At 42.8% G+C, this 19,248-nt stretch overlaps 1 protein-coding gene across 1 annotated transcript; it reads right to left on the bottom strand.

Moving 5' to 3' along the window:
* Positions 1–6: 6 nt before the first annotated feature.
* Positions 7–18,310, bottom strand: LOC111651921 (zinc finger and BTB domain-containing protein 16-A-like). Its single transcript, XM_023401999.2, has 7 exons — positions 18,181–18,310; positions 15,700–16,972; positions 12,865–12,962; positions 10,497–10,583; positions 2,746–2,916; positions 1,474–1,641; positions 7–338 (listed from the first exon to the last, which is right to left on the bottom strand). The coding sequence occupies exons 2-7, from the start codon at positions 16,875–16,877 to the stop codon at positions 109–111; spliced, it is 1,932 nt and encodes a 643-aa protein (XP_023257767.1). The 5' UTR covers positions 16,878–16,972; positions 18,181–18,310; the 3' UTR covers positions 7–108.
* Positions 18,311–19,248: the final 938 nt, after the last annotated feature.

The following is a 19,248-nucleotide window of genomic DNA, read 5'->3' as shown; positions in this document are numbered from 1 at the left end:
GAAACATTTTATCCTTCAGCTTTAAAAATAAGCAATATTGGAGTTTTCACCCAACTGTGTGTGTCTGTGTGTGAGTGTGTCAGATTGTGCGCGGGGTCCAAGTCCTGCTCAGACGTAACAGACGTACAGGTAAGTCTTTTCTATCCTCCAGTCCGCCGGCACCTCCTCAGGTTTGTGGCCCTTCATGTGCTTCTGCATGGCGGCCAGGCTCGGGCAGAAGTCCTGGCAGATGGTGCACTGGTATGGAGATGCTCCGTTGTGAGTGCGCAGGTGCTTGATCATAGCCGAGTAGTCTCTGGACCGTTGGTGACACAGCTTACACTCAAATGGCTTCTCACCTGAAAAATTCAACGATACAGCATTAACCTTGTAGACCCAGAGCCAGTGGCCTGCCAGGTGAAACGGGATTCACCTCGATTTCAGTCCATTGTACTTACTGTGGTATTGTGTGTGTGTGTGTGTGTGTGTGTGTGTGTGTGTGTGTGTGTGCGCGTGTGTGAGTTTGTGCTCTAGGATTAGACCTATATCGGTTTGCCTTTAGTTTGATATTAGATATTGATCCGTCAATGTCATCCAGCACAAATTCAGTTTCTCTCTGACCTCTGTGAGATATTAGATAGCAGGCAGTAAAATGTAAGATGAAAGGAAATTTAACTTGTTGGAACAGTTAAATAATTGGATGTAGTTGTTTAATGGTGTTTTTCCTTTAAGATCTGTTCATTTAAGGCACTAGTGATTAGGATTTGCTGTATTTAGCCTCAGATTCACATAAAATTTTTAATGCCCTTAATCGTAAATTGTTTTGTCTCTTCACTTTAAAAATGATGTATCTTTGTGCGACAGAGTCATTTTGGCTGTAAAAAAAATTCTATATTTTTCTTATTTTCAAAAGCCCCATGGAAAGAACTTCCAGCCTATTCATTTCCACTGAAGATATGAATCCAAAAACAGGCCACAAATATACTTTTATTTTTTAAGAAGAACAAATCATTTCCTGAAACCACTGGGCACTGTAGTTTTGAGTGAATTTTACTGAACAGGGGCCTTTGTAGACCATTTTCATCTGCATATGAATAAACATTTGGTGAGTTTTTACAGCAGCAGGATGGTGTATGTGGTATTGGCGGTGTTCATCATAATGAAGGAACATATAACCAAGTGAAACAGTGTGGTTCTTTGATGTGTTTTTAATAGTTTCTGAACTACACTGGAGCTCTGTGGCACACAGGAATAAAATATATCAGGCTTTGGATATAAAGAAAATAGTTGTTAGCAGGAACAATTCATTGCATGTTTTTGTATTTTCATGGGATTGAGTGACAGTAAGACTTGCAATATTCTATATTTTTCATGTCCCTTTAATTTAAAAAATACTGAACTACTAAGCAAATAAGCTCTATTAACAGCACCAATGCCCTGAAGACCCTGCTCTCTCCTGTATGTTTGAGTGTGTTTTGGTCTCTGAACTCGCACCTGTATGTACACGGTAGTGTGTCTCTAGCTGGTGTTTGAGGCTGAACCTCTTCCCGCAGCCGTTGCACTCATAAGGCTTCTCTCCTGTGTGGATGCGTTTATGGCCCCTCAGCGTGCCGTCGTCTCTGAAACAGCTCCCGCAGAATTCACACTCAAACGGGTGATCGCCTGAAAACACAGTGGGGTCACAACAGCAGCCACAACACCAGCACAGCCCATTATCATGAGAAACATTAAAGGCTAACTTTATCCTTGACACAACATGGTATGGTGCATATGTAGCTGCATAGGTCAAATAGTCACACAGGCCTTTGTGCACATGCATATCAGGCTGGGAAATAATGTGCTTTCAAACGTTGCTAATGTTATGACATGAGGACACTCCTCTTGGCTGTCTGCTAATAGCTAATAAAAGTCCTCCAGGCATGTGCTGCTCTGTTCTCTATACTGTAGTTAATCTATTTCTCTCCTAGGCTGAGGGTTTGACTCATCTCCAATGACCTATGTGCCTCATTATCTCAGTGTCCACAGCAACAGCCAAGTCAGAGGATACATTGCTCTCCTCATTACAGGCCGATTCTCCCCAATCCTCCACCCCACTGCGGAGCAGATGACATTTACAAAATGTTACTTCCAAGCAGAATGGCATACAAACAAGATACGCTGCCATGGCCAAAACTCCCTTCACTTCTGTCTCTTCACATCAATTATGTATTTCTCCTGTCTAGACATCAAGCTGTCCTGACAGCTGGGAGTGTTATTTAAGGTAAAAGAAGAAAGGGGGACATCTTTTCAGTAAATATCTCTCCGTCTCCTGCGGCACTAAGACTCACCCTCGGTAGAACACACAGACAAGTCATTTCCATTTGCTTTTCCTTCAATATTTATTTGGGTTTCCTCTATCATTTTGGGTGAACCACACTAGAACTGACAGCCGTGAATTGCAGAAGCCCAAAGGCTGTATAAGAACCCAAAATATAAACAGGATGAAATTGCCCAAAATATGCACCGGCCATAACGGTACAGTGCTGTCATCAGAGAAGTGAGTCATCTTATAGAGAAGGAAAAAAGGAGGGTGGGAGAGGATGCATGCAAATTGACTAAAACCTGAAAGCCAATAACCTAAGGAAATTAACCCAAATACAAAAATAAATACCCGCCGTCTTTGTCTCGTTTTCAACATATGCATGCGTTTGACACCAAATGTTTATGTTTTGTGACAGGAGATGACACTACAGACAGCGATGCTGGTGCAAATGATCCGTGTCTTACCCGTGTGCGATCGCAAGTGTCTTTTGAGGGTAGTGTGGCTGGGGAAGGGGCGCTCACAGTGGCTACAGATGTAGCTGTGCATGCCTGCGTGGACCTCCATGTGCTGCTGCAGGGCCTTCTGGGTCTGGAAGCGCTTTGCACACAGCAGACAGAACACCGCCATGTCAGTCCCTGGAGAACGCACAAGACACAGACGCACAGTTATTTCAGTACCATACACAGACAGGGCCTTAAGTGGGGAAACTGGGTCACTTCAACTTTGTGTGAGTCCTCAGAGGGAAAAGCTTCTTTCAAAGAGCAAGTGCCTCTACCTAAACTAACTCCCCTAAAAGCCCTGAGGCACTTTCTACTGCAAGTCTTTATACGTTCTATTTTAAACCATGAAAGTCATTGTTTTCTTTAAGAATTTCCCACACAATGCACAGCATGCCAATCACACAATCAATGGCTCCTTCCTGGTGTGTTAGATGTGTAATTATTCTCTTCATTCCCCATCAGGAGTCAGCTCCAGCCTGTGAAGTCCTCTGTCTCTGTGCTCAAAGAGCGGCTGATAGTAGCTCCACCCTAAATGATGCCTACACTATGCGCTCCGTGCAGAATGTTAAGTAGTGATATCAAGCCATTAAAGGCAGGACTGCAGGAAAAAACACAATCCAGTTTAATCCTGTGTGTGACCTGGCATCTCTTTGGGGCTGCTTTCCTGTTGCACAGAGTGTGGAGAGGAATACAGATAGGGAGTCGCTGTTAGGGTAGTTTAAGTCAAAATGGCTTTGTGAAGAAGATCCATTGGCTGTCATACAGTCAACACTTGATCTACAGGCTGTGAATGCCAGAACGGATTTGAGTGCTGGCATACAAGTGTTTGACTGTGCGTGTTTGACTAGTGCAAATTCATATGTGTGGTAAAACTGAGGGACTGGTTAATCAGCTGCATTGGACATAATGTGCATGTCCTGGAGAGTGAGGCTTTAATGTGAGATTATGAGGTCCTTATTTCTCTGTCTGCTCAGGTTGCAGATCATTTACAATGCTAGCAGGTCCCATTGCTCCTGACTCAGATTCAATCAGACATCTCCAGCGGAGGATCATTAGTAAACAGAGGACTGTGCCAGCACTTCATTGGAATTCAAGTGGGGTTGCTGTGTCGCATTTAAAATGCAGTCTGATGAGGTCCACTAAATCAAATCATTTGTTACTGTTATTGAAGTGCCTTGAGGCAACTGGCAATTAAATTGGAATTAACGCAGGGAAAGGGATACAGCACACTCATACTAAGAGGGAAGAGTGTCAGACACTTGCTTTAGGTTCAATCAAGTTAACAGACGCCTGTTCAAAGCAGAGAGAAAAAGAAACAAATCAAGAAAATTCACATTTCAGGGATAAATCAGAAACATTCACTGTGTGTTGTTTACTAATCCACGTATCACAATTTGTTCAAACAAAGCAAGATGCTTTTTTTAGTCTTAACATTTCACAGATAAGTACAATTTGGCATAAACACACAAAGCCTGTTCTTTGAAATTATGTACAATTATTTATATATATATGTATAGTTTCTTTTTGAACCTAGTTTTGAAATTTTCCCCCCCAAAACGACTCTAATAGAACTCATCATTTGTAATCATTAACAGAAAGAAGACAGGATGAAAGACATTCCCTGATCTTAACAATCCTGGAGGGAGGTGAGCCGGTGGAATGAACTGCACCTGTTCAGAGGCTTTATCCTGTGGACTTTTGCACAAAGGTTACACAATGAGGTTCAGGCCCTCATTGACCAAGCCCATTAGTCATAGGCTACTCACACAACTCCTACAATCCCTGTCTTTATGCTGTCGGCTAATGACCAAGGCCCTTTCTCACCCACGGATCACAATATTTTAGTTGAAGACAAAAGACCCTCCATTCTCGACGCCTCTGCACCCTCCCCACTCCCCTCATCCGCTGACCATACAGGAAATCCTTTCACTGTCTAACCAGCTTCACTTTCTGCCTGAGTCATACCTAACTAATGCCAGTTCACTAAGCATAGTGCAACAGGGCAGTCTGGATAATGATCTATCTAAAAATGGCTAAAGACATTCAAGAAGCACAAAATGCAGTCACTGCATGACCTGTGATGTGGGGCCTTGATTCACTTTAACTAGTTTCTCTGGTAATATTTGCTGCAGCCAGCAGGGGGAGTGCTTTCTGTTCCAATGTGTCCAGGTTAGTTCAGCTGCAGGCAAAGCATAGCAGAGCCCTTAACAAACTGAATAACACATTATCCACCTTGTAGTTACTTCAAAGCTACCTTAATTATCCTCTCTCTCCACTCTCTTTATTAACTATCATATATTGTAAATGGCTGTTTCAATGCAGCCCATATGCTTTGTTCTGGCTGCTCTGAAAGTTTAACATTCCAGTTTCTTTAAGGAGCTAAAGCGTTACTCCCTGACACACTCGCAGACACTCACAGATGTATATCCTGATCCCTCTGTCACCAACAATACTGAAACTTGACAAAAGAAACATGACAAATATTCTGTCACAAGAATCTCACTCTTGATCTCAGGTTGACACACAGTGACAACAGCTCTGCAGTCGTTTTCGATTTTATTCTGCGCAACCGACGCTGAAAATAAAAATGACAAATAATATCTTGAAGTGTAAACAAAAACCTTCGGAGGCAAGGAAGTGTTTGTATGTGTTAGTGGTGGCATTTCGCCTCGCCGTGCTCTGTTAACTTTTCAAACGAAAAGGATTTGCAGTTGTAGAGTTTTCCAGTAAGCTTTGGTAATAAGTGCGGAGGAGCTTCTTTATGAGAGAATAAGCCCTAAAGTTGGCTGTCATTGCCCCCTGCTTTCTCACCCTTAACCAGACAATGGGCCTGGGATCTGGGTTTTAAGGCACAGGATGACCCCCCGACCCTTGGCCCTGAATGGGATAAATACCATGTAATCAATGGTATTCCTCAAAAGGCTGGAGAGTTGACTGAGCATTGTGTTTAGAGGTAGGGAGCCTTAACAGTGAGAATAATGATTTACTTTCAAGCAATTCTGCTATGAGGCAGAAGATATAAACTTTTACTGTGTGCATTATATTACTGAGCTGCTTGTCTAATGCACAATTAGTTTTGTAATTCAGGGTGGTTTGAGGTTTTTATGTTATTTCAGCATATCTCCACTAAGGCGATGTGTATGCTCATGTGATTTAACATGGTCTGCCTTCATACATCTGCCACTTATTCAGTCCAACTGAGGTGGGAGCCAGCCAGGCTCTCACGCTGCCTAAGAAACAAAACCATGTGTCTAGGCAACCAGATAGGATCATGGTCCTTGTTGGGGTGAAGTGTTCAAGCTAATCCCTTCATTCACAAATAAGCGCAGCCTGTTTCTTTTCAAGCGGCAAACAAAAGTTTTCCCACCCTGAGAATCTGGGAGTAAACCCACTGCAAATTGAACAAGAGATTGTATTCAGTGACGGCCGCAAATCTGTATAATTTCTTCTGTGTTAATCTTAACTTTAGTGTCCGCTGCCCACCATTTACACTGATTGATTTGTAAATAATTTTGCTTTATATCTGTTAAACTCTAAAGAAACAAAAACATGTCATTTTGACTGCTGTTTTGCAAATAATTTGCCCCATTTTAATAAATCCCTGCAGAATTTGATCTGTTAAGGTATTTATTTCAGTAAATTGTGAATGACAGCCAAATGAAAGCTAAACAAATCCCCTGCTGCTATCAAAAGGACAAGGAATTTCACACGGATTTCACAATTTACAATATTACATCATTGCTGATCATGCCCATCAGCTAGAGTATGCAATGTGAAGACAGAATAGACTGTTTCCTAAGGCCCCGCTCAGTGAATATACGGTTTCCTTACTGTATACTGGCTCACTGATATCGCTCAGTTAAACATACAGTCATGCAGGCTACATTATGTGCTAGACCTCACATGACCCTGTGCATTCATACTACTGTATGTGTTTACTGAGGCACTTCCCCTAGATGTGGCGGCTCAAGAGGCGCACACACAAACACTACAGTACCTTAAACAACCCCGGGTGCTCATCAGTAGACTGCTAATCTACCCGAGTGAGGAACAGCCGACTCAATAATTAATGCAACAAGAGATACGTTGCTCGTGTTTAACCACCATTCCATGGACCGGTTCATTGAGGTCACACACTGTTTCGTTTGCCTCAATTCCAATAATGTTTACAGTATTTTCTCTATCAACTGTATTTCACTTTGCAGGAAATGACGGGGCATCCCGAGGTTTTGTGTATCGTGACAGTCAGTGCAAATAAATACTGGGGACACAATGGCCAAACGGAGCACAGTTCAATTCAGTTTAAGGCTTGTACGAATTACAACTGGGTATTAACAGGAGAGTGCAATATGATGACGGACACTCAATTAGGCGAGCTAAAAGGTCTGCATTAAGAAGGCTGTATTATAAAGCCTGGGCCGTATCTGAATGGACTACTGGACTGTTTAATTAGGGTCCGGACAGAAGGTAATATTATTCACTTGATGAAGCAGCCCGTAATGTGTGGAAACAGTGCAGCTGCTGTGAGTACACAAAGGCAGCACTCTTGTGGCCTTTGCCTTGAAGGCAAGGTGGCACAATGGTCAGTATGGTTTGAAGGATATACAGTCACTTTCTGTATGTGCTGTTGATAAGCTACAGACTCGGGTTTTCCAATATTGAAAGCTTGGTACCCCAGACTCTTGACTTGCTCTGATTAAACAAACCCCTTTGTTGTGAGAGCAATTCGGAGACAGATCCATTCTTTTATTTTGGGCACTGACAAGTAGGTCAGAGGAGACTATGACAGTGCTGTGGTGAGGAGTAAACAGCAGCACATGATGTTGTTTTCCTCTCAGTCCTGGCATCCAACACCAACAGCAATCCTCTTGCCCTCAGGAAGTCCTCACATACCCCCTACCCCCTTCCCTTCCCTTCCCACAGTCCACTCCGCCCCCAACCCCCTCTCCCTCCTCTCTTTGATCTCTAACTTCAGCAACCCACGGCCATTCACCTCTGACATATCAAAATGGCTAAAGAGACTTTCACTGTAAACTGGTCTTGCAGCCAGTGTTGCCAATTGCTTCAGAGTAAGGTCTCCCAAAAGTAGTATTATTTCCCCTCCAGAGGAGGTGGACAGCAGTGTTGCAGCTGCTGAGGTCTGACAAGTGTTAATCTGCTAAGAGGAAACTCATTTGGCTCACTGGTTATGCCACATGGCAAATTAAAGCCGTGGCTGCACCAACAGCACTGAGCACTAAAAGATCACGTGTGTTTTTAGGAGAAATAAATTCCAGGTGATATTTATTAAATCTTTTAATTGAGTTGGAGCAGTGTCATAATTTCCCCATGTAACCTCAACACAGCTGATAAAATTACCTGTAGCTCATGTCATCAGCTGTGAGAGCAACAATAAGAGTCAGTAAAAAGGGTCATGCGTCACAGCAGACCGAGCTGAGATCATGACAAAATGAGAGAGTAATGCCCTCCTGTACCCTGCTCTGGACACACTGCCAAGCTGAAACCGAGCTCTGGATGTTTACAACTCAGGGAGATGAGGGTAGAAACTTCTGGGCATCGTTAACACCCCTCCATGTCCACATCCATTAACTATTCATACTGTGTGTGCCACCCGGAGTTACAGTTACATGCCAGTTCTCCTGAGAGGGTTATCACCTTTCTCTGACAGTAGCAGAAAAGGTGTGGATTCAGACACTGTCAGGCATATGTACCGTCTGACAACAATCCCCCTGTTTTTCACAGTCAGAGAGGTCTGAGTAAAACGTGTTGTTAAGTCTCTCGCTACAAGATAATAGGATGATATTCAAGAGTAATGAGCCACTTCATTTCTGGCCGTACTTGCAGTATAAGTTTTATAGGTTGTCAAAGATTTTATCAATGGCAAAAAGTAGTTGCCAGTGCTTTAAAACCAGCATTAAGCTGTTGTAATATCGAATTTACCAGGTTGTGGGTTTATGATCATGTTAGTTGATGTTTATCTTAAATTTATCTTGGATTTTTTGTCCATTTTCAAATAAGCTTGCAAGTAACTATTATATTTATGACTGATTAATCTGTTAATCCTGGATTAATCATTTGGTCAATAAAATGTCAGAAAATAGTGGAAAATGACCATCATAATTTCCCAGAGCCCAAGATGTTTTCATATTGCTTGGTTTGTTCAACCAGCAGTGTACAAACTAAAGTTATTAATTTTGTGGTAGAAGACTAAGAAACCAGCAAATATTGACATCAGAGCAGCTGGAAGCGGTATACTTTTGAAAAATTTGCTTAAAAAATTGAACGATTATCAAAATAGTAGCAGATTAATTTTTTGTTGATCAATTAACCAACTAATTGTTTCAGCTTAAGCATCCAGCTTTGAGCCATAAATGACATTTTAAGTCATTAAAAGTTTTATTTATTCAAATTTTTGGAAGCTTTCTTTCAGAAGGAGTCAGGGACCAAACAATTCACAGGAGGGTTCCTTCCTTAATTTATCAAAGAGCTAAAAATATGAAGCAAGCCATGTTGGCACAGAATACACATCATCAAAAACCTGCTGAAATGTAGGCACACAATTTATTGTTTTAATGGATTATTACTGATACATCGATTTACATTGTTTAAAGTGAGCTTGTGCGGTGGGATTTAGCATTTTTACATATATGTATTATGTATCTTATGTTTGAAATCTGTTTATGCTCCATGTTTCACTTGGTTGCCAAACGACGTTCTCCTCTGGCACAATAAATTTAAGTTGAGGTCGACAGAGAAAGTATTACTTTTAATGAAGTCATTACTTAATTAAGCCCTTTTATATGTTGGCCTCAATTATAACGTGGTACTAAAAGTAATAACGACTCCTGAATCTAATAATAGTAATACTCTTACTACCATCAATAATAAAAAATACCAATTTACTGAGAAAAATATTTGTGTTCTTTGGCTTTCTCCTGATTTTAGTACTTCTTACTTCATCGTTAATACATTTAATTGTCCTTGTTTTTGTATCTCATCTTTTTTGTCTCCTTTCTGTAAAGCACTTTCTAACTTCGTACTAACTAGCACTGCTCAGTTTCTTTGTTTGCTTGCCACTAATAATACTAATAATAATGTTGATTTTTAAGAATCGATTTTAAAAAAATGAAAATGACTTCAGCTCCTCAGGCAACTTGTTCCAAACCCAAAGCGTCCAGATTGCAAATCACAAGCCACCATCCAGGTTGTGCAGTCCCTCAGCCAAAAAGCACAACTTTAAGAAAAAAATATTTTGACTCATCCTAGAGCCAACTGTTAATGGCAGGCACTTGCTGGACAGGAAAGGATTTTCTTAATTTGAGAATACTGAAAACGATAAAAGGTGTTCATCTTGTTGTTGAGTGTGTGAGTGTAAGGTAAATAACTCCACAGCTGTTCTCAGGCAGCAGATGAGAATAACATATCTGTGAAACTGTAATACTCGTGCTGTAAAGCTGCGGCTGTGGCGAAGTGGCATGCAGTGGGTCTGGATGCCAACAGATATCAGTGGGTGATATGTGAGAGGGCCTCCCACCTCCATGTTGATAAATTATGGAGCATAATGACAGGAACAGTTTAACCCTGCCAGCATGACAAGCAAGTTTAGACCCACGATCACAAGTCCAGTAGTCATGGCTTACTCGACAGGTCAATGCATGCTGTCCAGGTTATACATAGCATGTGTGTGTGTGTGTTAGTGCACGTTTGTAGAGTACCTGTGTGTGTTTGCCTGTGGGCTTCCAGAGCATCCTCTGAGGAGAATGTTGCTCCACACTGATCACACACCAGCGCCTCTGCAGGAGCTGTAGATAAAATCAAATTTATAAGAATGTATCTTGATCAGTCATGAGCACAAACGTGTTTGTAATTGTAGAGTAAGTCAGTTAATTTAGCATTTATAGAGAACTGTGGAAAAAGCAACAAGAGAGGAACAAAGGCGCCCTATTTCAGAAATCACCAAAGAGGCTTGCTTGTCACACACTTGTGCTTTTCAGGTGTTAACACAAGGAAGCAAATGCGCAGAGTACAATGGAGCAGAGGAAAGCGCCATAAAAACACAACTCAGGACAAACAAAAGCACCAGACAGAGTGCAACGGGCCTCCTTCTTGACAAAAAAGAGCCAAGCTGAAGAGTTTTATTTACCGTGCCCTGTTATCAGTCTCTGAACAGTGAGCAGACTGTCTGCCTGAGAGGCCACAGAAGGACTGGGTGTTCTCTCTACAGCAGACGCTTCCCGCCTGCGGCACATCCCTTTATCAAAAAAACACTTCAGAGTCAACACCCCAAATCCCATCGCATACACTGTAACTACAGTTCCCAGTTCACCTTTGGAATGCCCTTGTCTATTCTGATGAAGACATGAAACAGACAAGTATGCATACTGCTTGCAGAAACATTCAATCCTTGTTATGCACTCACCTCACACCTGCACAGACAGACACATAGGGCAGATATGCATATATACACACACACACACACACACACACACACACACACACACACACGCACACACACACACACACACACACACACACAGCTGTTTGGATGTGGGTTGGCTCTCACAGAGATGTAAATCGGTTGCAGATCCATACTGGCCCAGGGCTCATTCACTGATCTATTTTCTGCTCAGCTGGCTTTAAATGAAGTTAAAATGACTCATTAAAACACCCACAAGCTTTGGGAACTCTGAGCGCTACAGCCTAAATGTGGTCCTCTTTCAACTCTTACGATGCCTCTATACACAGACACTGTGCCACTGTTCCCAGTGCTGCACACAAATAACAAAAAAGCCCCAATCTGTTCATTTCTAAAAACAACAATTTTTGAAAACAAACTGTTACTGTTTGGGATGGTGCGTTTTGTTACACGGCACAAAAATAAAACTTGGTTGAGAGAATTTTTATATAGTAGTAACACTGGAGCAGTGTTGTAGATCCTGATGTTGTGTGACGCTGTCCAGTGTGGTGTGTTGTGTTGTGTGAGATTGTGTGATAAGGGAAGAAGAGAACATAGTGCATTGTCTTGTGCAGTCAAAGGCACGGAGTGTGCTCTCATCCATAAACCATCAAACTGTCTCCAGACGCGGCTGCAATCGTCCTCCATCAAAACACTTTGTCTGGCATACCAAAATAAGAGCCAGCATCGAGCTGAATACCAAATCAGCCCATTAGAGCAGTGGAGCACTCGCTCCTTAGCAACCAGCGGGATCTAAGGCTGCTATACCGAAATACACAGTGACAAAGAAATGAGATCCACATCTCTCTTTTTTTTGTAGCATTATGGGTTGACACATTGGGACGGGGAGAGTTTATGCAAAAATTCAAATTAGGTTAAAGGTGCTGCTGTTGTGGCTGTCACTGCGAATTGAAAATCAAAGCGTGTTGTCGAGGTCTGCAAGCAATGCAAGACAATATGCGTGTGTGTTTAGGGTTGTGCAGAGGGTATAGACGAGGGAAAAAAGGGACGACTCAGGTGAAGTTTAAAGAAGCAGATTCTCTCTCATCTGTCAGCAGTATGTCATTCCCGAACAAGGGACCTCGCCTTGTCTATACACATATTCCAGTTGAGGTTTCTGTTTTAGTTTCATTTTTAGTCCCTGATCCACCCTCCCACCCCCACCCCTCTGCTCCTCTTTCTCTATTTTGGATAAAGTAGCTGGGAGAGCAGTCAGGTCTGATTAAGTCTGCATTTGGGTACAGTGTGTTCCTGGACACACATCTGCGAGCGAGCCATCACACACGCTTCGGAACACTGGCAGAACACCCAGGCCTGCCGGCAGCTGATGATGTCATCACTCAGAAGGGGCAGAGCTGGCGAGCTGCCAGAGTCTCCGAAAAAACACAGAAACGATTCAAACGGAGAGAGACTAGAGAGAAAGACGGGGAGGAGAGGAGCGGGAGGGAGAGGTACATAGACCTAAGCATGGAAAAGAAAGCATGATCCAAGTATTCGGAGCAGCACTAACTGGTGGTGGGGGGGGGGGGGTTTGTAGTATGAACAGGTGCATTTGAAAGGCCGCACTATCAAGAGGCTTCATAAGCACAGAATACTGTGAGATGAAGAGTGTGAGAGTTACTAAGTACCTGTGTGAGACAGCATGTGCATCCTTAGCCGCATGCTGTCCTGGAAGTGTTTGCCACAGTATTCACAGCCGTGGCCCTTCTCCTCGTTATGCAGCCTCCTGTGGAAAGACAAACACTAATGTGAGCGTGTTAACAGAGACAAGAACAGAGCGAAGAACGCACTCGTGATAATAAAAGTATCTCATTTCTGCGCCTTTTCTGTACAGTCTCCCAAACCCAGAAGCATCATTGTCCTCGTAACAAGAGGAGCATGTTTTAATTCCGGCAAGAATCCCTCACTGAATGCAGCATCATTAGTGTAAGAGGCCCTTGGAGTTGTGAATCACAACGCATGAATGCTAAAAGAACACAGACAATAGGATATCTGGCTAATTTCAGAGTGCAGACATACGCGTGCCTCCACCCGCCAGCACTGCAAGACACTGGGCATGCACACAAACACCACACACATACACACACACACACACACACCCACCAAGTACATGCACACAAACTCACATCCCAACATAACATGCGCGCACATACACTTCTCCTGTAACTGCAATGAAAAGGAGAAAGGAAGATGATTCGCTGAAGCTCTGCCGGCAGCAAAACCTATCATATCATATCACACACATCCAAGCATGCAAGGCATCTGTACTGTTATCCTTATATCACCCCGCTCACAGCAGAGCAAATGGCCTAAAAAGAGTTCACAGCTAAACACACTCTGTGGTCAAAATAAATGTCCTGGGATGTTATTTAACACACATAAAATAAACATTTACATATTAAGGAAAGGGAATAATTTTGGAGCTATATTCTCAGGAGCACTGGCAATTTTTCAGCTTTTTACTGTAAGTTTAAAGATGTAACTTAGTTTCTATGATAATTTAATTCATTAGCTACTAACGAAAGCTTTTATTTTGGCAGTCTTAGGTGTGAGCTATGTAACCAGGATGTATAAGCTACATTTCCTTTTCTCTCTATACTGTTAACTATTTAGTAAAATTGTACAGAAACAATTTTTATTTCATAAAATTATTATTATTATTATTATTATTATTATTATTATTATTATTAAATCCTTTATTTAAACAGCTAGTCTCTTATATGGAGTCTCCTGGTGGCCTAGGGGTTAAAGGTGCAGACCATGTGATTACAACTTTCCCAGTTTGAGTCGAGGTGGGAAATTTGTAAACTTTAATTCCCCATCTCTCATTCCCCATCCCTCTCTCTCCTCAATTCTTGTCTCCTCTTCAGTATAATACAGACAGAAAAATGCATTTAAAAAGGCAAAAACGCCATAAAGTTTTTTATTCCTAAAAAGCATACAGACGATAATTAGAGTTAATTAATTTAAAGATATTGAAAAAATTAGTTGTCTAGCCCAATAATTTGTTTTATCAGCAGAGGTTTCAGTAACCTTTAAAAATTAACTGAAGTATTGTAGTTAACTCTGCATTATCTTTAAAAAATATTTAAATTTTTATTATATTTCATTTTTATTTTGGAACTCAATTTCTTAACTTTTTCTTCCTTTTTCTATTTACTTTTTCTACTAGGACTACTTCAGCAAAAAAAAACAAAAAAACAAATCTGTTTAACTTCTATGCTTTTTCATACTATGACTGTGCCAGGAGACGCTTCTTTAACAACACTACAAATGTCAATCTACAGACCAGGTGTATGCTCAGTGACCTGGTTACAGACCTGCAGCATCTTCATTACATCCTCAAGCAGTGCCACCAATGCAACTCCCTCAACCTGCGGACATCCGCCTGTCTCCATGAGTAAGCAACGCGCATCACTAAATATCCCACAGGATGCTCTGTTTCGCTGGGCGGTTTCAACACAACTCTAAAGTGGCACGATGCTGAAATGTCAGCCACAGGCGCAGACAGGGGAAAGGCTGTGATCCTAATCATGGGTTAGTTACATATTAGGACTTTGGGCTCACAGATTTGTTTTGTTTCTAATGATTAGTGATGAGTCAAACACTGCCAAGCACACACACAATTATAAACATCTGCAATCAAGTTAATGAGAGTTGTCATTGAGATAGCTGGTAAGTTTTTCTGTGTACAATGACAAAATACAAACTGGCAAGCTCATAAATAAAGGAGAAATAAAGAAGAAACGGCAGAGCGAATCAAGAAGCACAAGTTATCCATCATCTAGCTGAAGCGTCCAGCCTGGTCCCTGCTGAGCGGCTCCTCTCTGCTGATGCAAAGGAATGCATATCAAATAGCTTGGGAGACAGCCAGACACACTTCTGCACAAATAATCAAACAGAATTTCAGAAATAAGGCTTTGTAAATAACAGCATTATAAGACACCGAGGCCTCTTTATATCAAATCCCTCACAAAGACCCGATTCAAAACTTCCCGACACGTCTCACTGTTAAGACACGAGTGCAGGTGTCCCTGAGAATAAATTAACATATTTGCTGTTGCTCCTTCCAGTTTTTAACTCTCGTAGTATTTTAAAATGTTGAAGGGGAAAAATCCTGAAGACCAAAAACAGTTCCATTCAAGACACACATGTCCGATGCATTTTCTAACAGCATAATCAACTACTTACATTCATCATGGCGCGCAAGCACACATGCACCTGCAAATCCCCGCAGGGATGTGGAGCAGAGAGTGTAGCAGCGTTGTTACTGTTGTTTTGTTTTTTTCAGCAAAAATGTCATAGACTAAAGCTATGACCTCTTTCTTTTGGCTTTAACAAGTGATAATGAAATTTCGGAGCCCAGTATGAAACTATAAGAAACTAAAATAGATTAAAACACACTGTAAAGCTGCAGAAGAGTGTAAAAAATGTGGTGGTGATGAATATTTCACGCGTGTTACCTGTGCTGCTCCATGGCCTGCCTGCTGTGCAGCTGAAGCCCGCATTCGCCACAACACTGCTGGCCTTGAGTCTGGCCCTCGTGCCTCATCCCTGCTGCAAACTGGCCCAGCCTGCTGAGGAGCTCTCTGTGCAATAAGCCTTGGTGCAGCAGACCACTGTAGGCCCTCGGGTCCAGTGGCACGCCCAGGGACGGGGCCACTGAAACGGACACTGGCAGAATCCCCTCCCCTGTGTGGTTGGAGGGCACAGTGTATATGGAGGCCAGATGTTTTTCAGCGATCCCAGGGAAACAGTCAAGAGAATTCCCCACTACTTGTCTTCCGTCTTCGGGGCCTGTGTTCAGCTCTCGGGCACTGGTGATCACACTGCCTCTGAGGGGCGTCCCCGGGCCCTCGTCTCTGGGCTGATCTGACACACAGCTTCCCTCCCCAGCGCTGGAGGACCTGCCCTCACAACTGTTGGCTTCATCCACCTGCATGCTCTCGGATTTTATACTTCTAGCAGGATCCAGAGATGAAGCCTGGGATAACTCTGCACTGTGCTGCAGAGGCTGCTGGGAACTCTCCATGCCAACGTCCGTGTCTACCTTGGGGCTCGATTCAGGAGCAACCTCAAGCTCTGGACCAGGGGAGCTCCTCTCCGTCATGTGATACAGTGCCAGGTGGTGTAGAGCAGTGGGAGTAGTGCGGTTGGGTCCGTCCTGTATGGAATGCTTCTTGGACATCAACATGTGCCTCCAGTGCCTGGCCCGGCTGTGGTCACTGTGGTCTCCAGAGCTGTGATTCCTCACCGCCACCTCCTCGCTCTCCTCTGCCTGGATGGTCTCCAGCACCTTCAGACACTGCTCCTCCAGGTACTCGATCTCCAGGATCTCTGCAGCATACAGCAAGTCATCCAGGTCCTCAGCTGTGGCCTGGAGGGACGCAGTGTAGGCATACTCCAGGATCTGCTGGAAGGTCTTGGGGGACAGGAAGTCCAGGGCGTAGCGCAGGCTGCTGCGGTGGAACAAGATCTCGAACATCTTGCTGGTGCAGGCCAGGACGGTGCGGTGCGCCGGGAACTCCTGGCCGTCCACCGTGATGATGACATCACATAAGGTGCCTGTCAGACGCATCTGATTGGCCCGCTGCAGAAGCGTGCTGGGGTGAGTGGGATTGTGGAGCTGGAGCACACCCATGTTTGTCAGACCCGTATCCACTCGGACCTTTGCTGAGCCCACGCATGAGGTGTGGCTGTCCTGCCTGCTTCACTTGCCTTCAGCTGGTTGTGGGTCTGTGGTTTGAGTGGAGGGGGAGGGTAGAGGATCGTTAGCACCTGTCTCACTTAACAATGTGATGCAAAAGACAGTTAATTATACTCCAGTCTACACTTCCATCCATCCTCAATCAATGGGAATGTTTATTTTAAATAATACGAATAAAAAAATAGCAGATTAAATATATTCTGTAGAATATAAACCCCTCACTTGATCATTTCAGGGGGCTTATTTCATGCACCCAACATGTTTATTTATTTTAATTAAGAACCAAAGGCAGACAACAGGTCGATAAGCGCAAAGCATCAACAGTTTCCATTGCAGGTGATTAGTCTGAGGTCTCGTTGAGAAGCGGTCACGTCGCTGTAATAACGTCTGCATACTGAGAGGTGACGGTTCAATTTATCAAGCTCCTCACATACACACACACACACACACACACACACACACGCACACACGCACACTCACTCACACCTATGCCCTCAACAGGTAGGCCTGCCATTAACAAACGCATTGAAGGGCTGATTAGTTCATTTAGGCTGCGCACGTTCATGATTAGATGTGTAAAAGACAATTAAGGCACTCATCTGAAAATCCCTGAATAAGTTATAAAACTATCAAATTGATAAAAGGGTGAAGATGAAGCGCAATCCTGACAGCGCTTCATGTTATTTACCCTCCATTTAAATACCTGGATGACTGTCTGGGAGACGATTAAGCTCTGGATGATGTTTAGTGTTGTCGGACCACTCAGCAGCACCTCGAGTGATGCTGACAGGCTGCATCCTCAACTAACCGCAACATCGGAGCGCATCAGGTGCAGACGCACAAATCCACCTTTATTATCCAAACACATTGCGACAAATTAACCCTCACTACGCGCTTATTTACTGTCTGCGCGGTGTGCGAGGGAACGCGTGCTGTCCAGAAATAAAAGACCCAGTTTATCTAAAATAGTCCAATGATATCACGCTGAAGTGAAACAGTCTGCGATACAGTCTGAGCTTCATCAAGTTTGTAAAATCCTAAATCAGGCTGCGGGTAAACTTCGGTCGATTTCCACATGTCCACTGTCAGACAAAATGACAAAAATCCGCCACCAAAATTGGCGTCATTTAACATATTGAAATTAGTCTAGAGACTGAAAAGAAGTTCGTCGGAGCACAATGATCGGGCTGAAATAATCAGGAGAAATAATAAAAGTGGCGGCTGTCACAGTTCTTACCTCTGTCTCCTAACGTCCTCCGCTGATTATCCAGGCAACATCATGGTTACACATTTCACAGTACCCGCTCCAAACTCAGTCCTGCTCCAAGTAAGCAAATCATCACCCAGCCACGACAGTCAAAGCAGTAGGGATAAAACACGACTTCCGAGTACAACTTTCAAAATAAAACAAGTCTGGAAAACCACGTGTTGAAGTGTAAGACAGAATGTAGCGCGATTATAATGTGCCATTAAGGAGATGTCCAGTTAATTAATAGTAAACCTATGTTACAACTAAACTTCAGAATTTATGGCAAAGTAATTTTAAAACCATGATGTGGTTTGCCATTTTCTGTCGACAAAGACTATCAAATTAGAATGAAGCGTCTAACACATTACTGTATCACTAATAATAATAATAGGCTAATGTAACTTGTGGAGTTCATTGTGCCTGTGTAATGACTCAGGTTGCATGCAAAAGTTTGGACAAATTACACATTTTGTTGATTTTTAGTAGTGAAAATATGCAGCGACAGACACTAAGAATGAGCCTTTCCTCAGATGTTAATGCTGTTATTTATTTATTTCATGAACTTACAAAGGAAACAATTAAACAGTAATTATTGACTGTGTTGGAAACCCTTCTAAGTCAGTACTTAGTAACCCCCCCTTTGGCAACTGTTAGGCACTGGGGTGGAAATATTATTCATTGGGGTTGTGTAGCTGCCAGTGGCACAGGAAACACTGCATGGATAGAGGGAAGAATGGACTCCAGTAAATATCAGTAAATTTGGATTCAACTGTCCTGCAGTCAGTCAAGAAAGTGAGAGTGAAAAGAGGTTGGCTTCTACTTCAGGACAGACTTCAAAATCCACCTTGAACTACTTCAAAAACACAACCTGAAGCTTATGAGATTTCCCTCGCAGTCCCCTGACCCAAACATGACTTGAAATCTGTGGGTAGAGCATAAACATGCTGTGTGTGCAAGATGGCCCAAAATATCTCTGAACTTGAAGTGATCTGGCAGAAAAAGTGGGTGAAAATTAATCGATCAAGACTAGATAGACATTTAGTGCTACAAAGAACT

The sequence above is a fragment of the Seriola lalandi genome, unplaced genomic scaffold (assembly GCF_002814215.2).
Source record: "Seriola lalandi dorsalis isolate HSWRI2012SDOR001 ecotype SW California unplaced genomic scaffold, Sedor1 jcf7180002053855, whole genome shotgun sequence".
NCBI lineage: Eukaryota > Metazoa > Chordata > Actinopteri > Carangiformes > Carangidae > Seriola > Seriola lalandi.
This window is presented reverse-complemented; position numbering and strand designations above follow the sequence as displayed.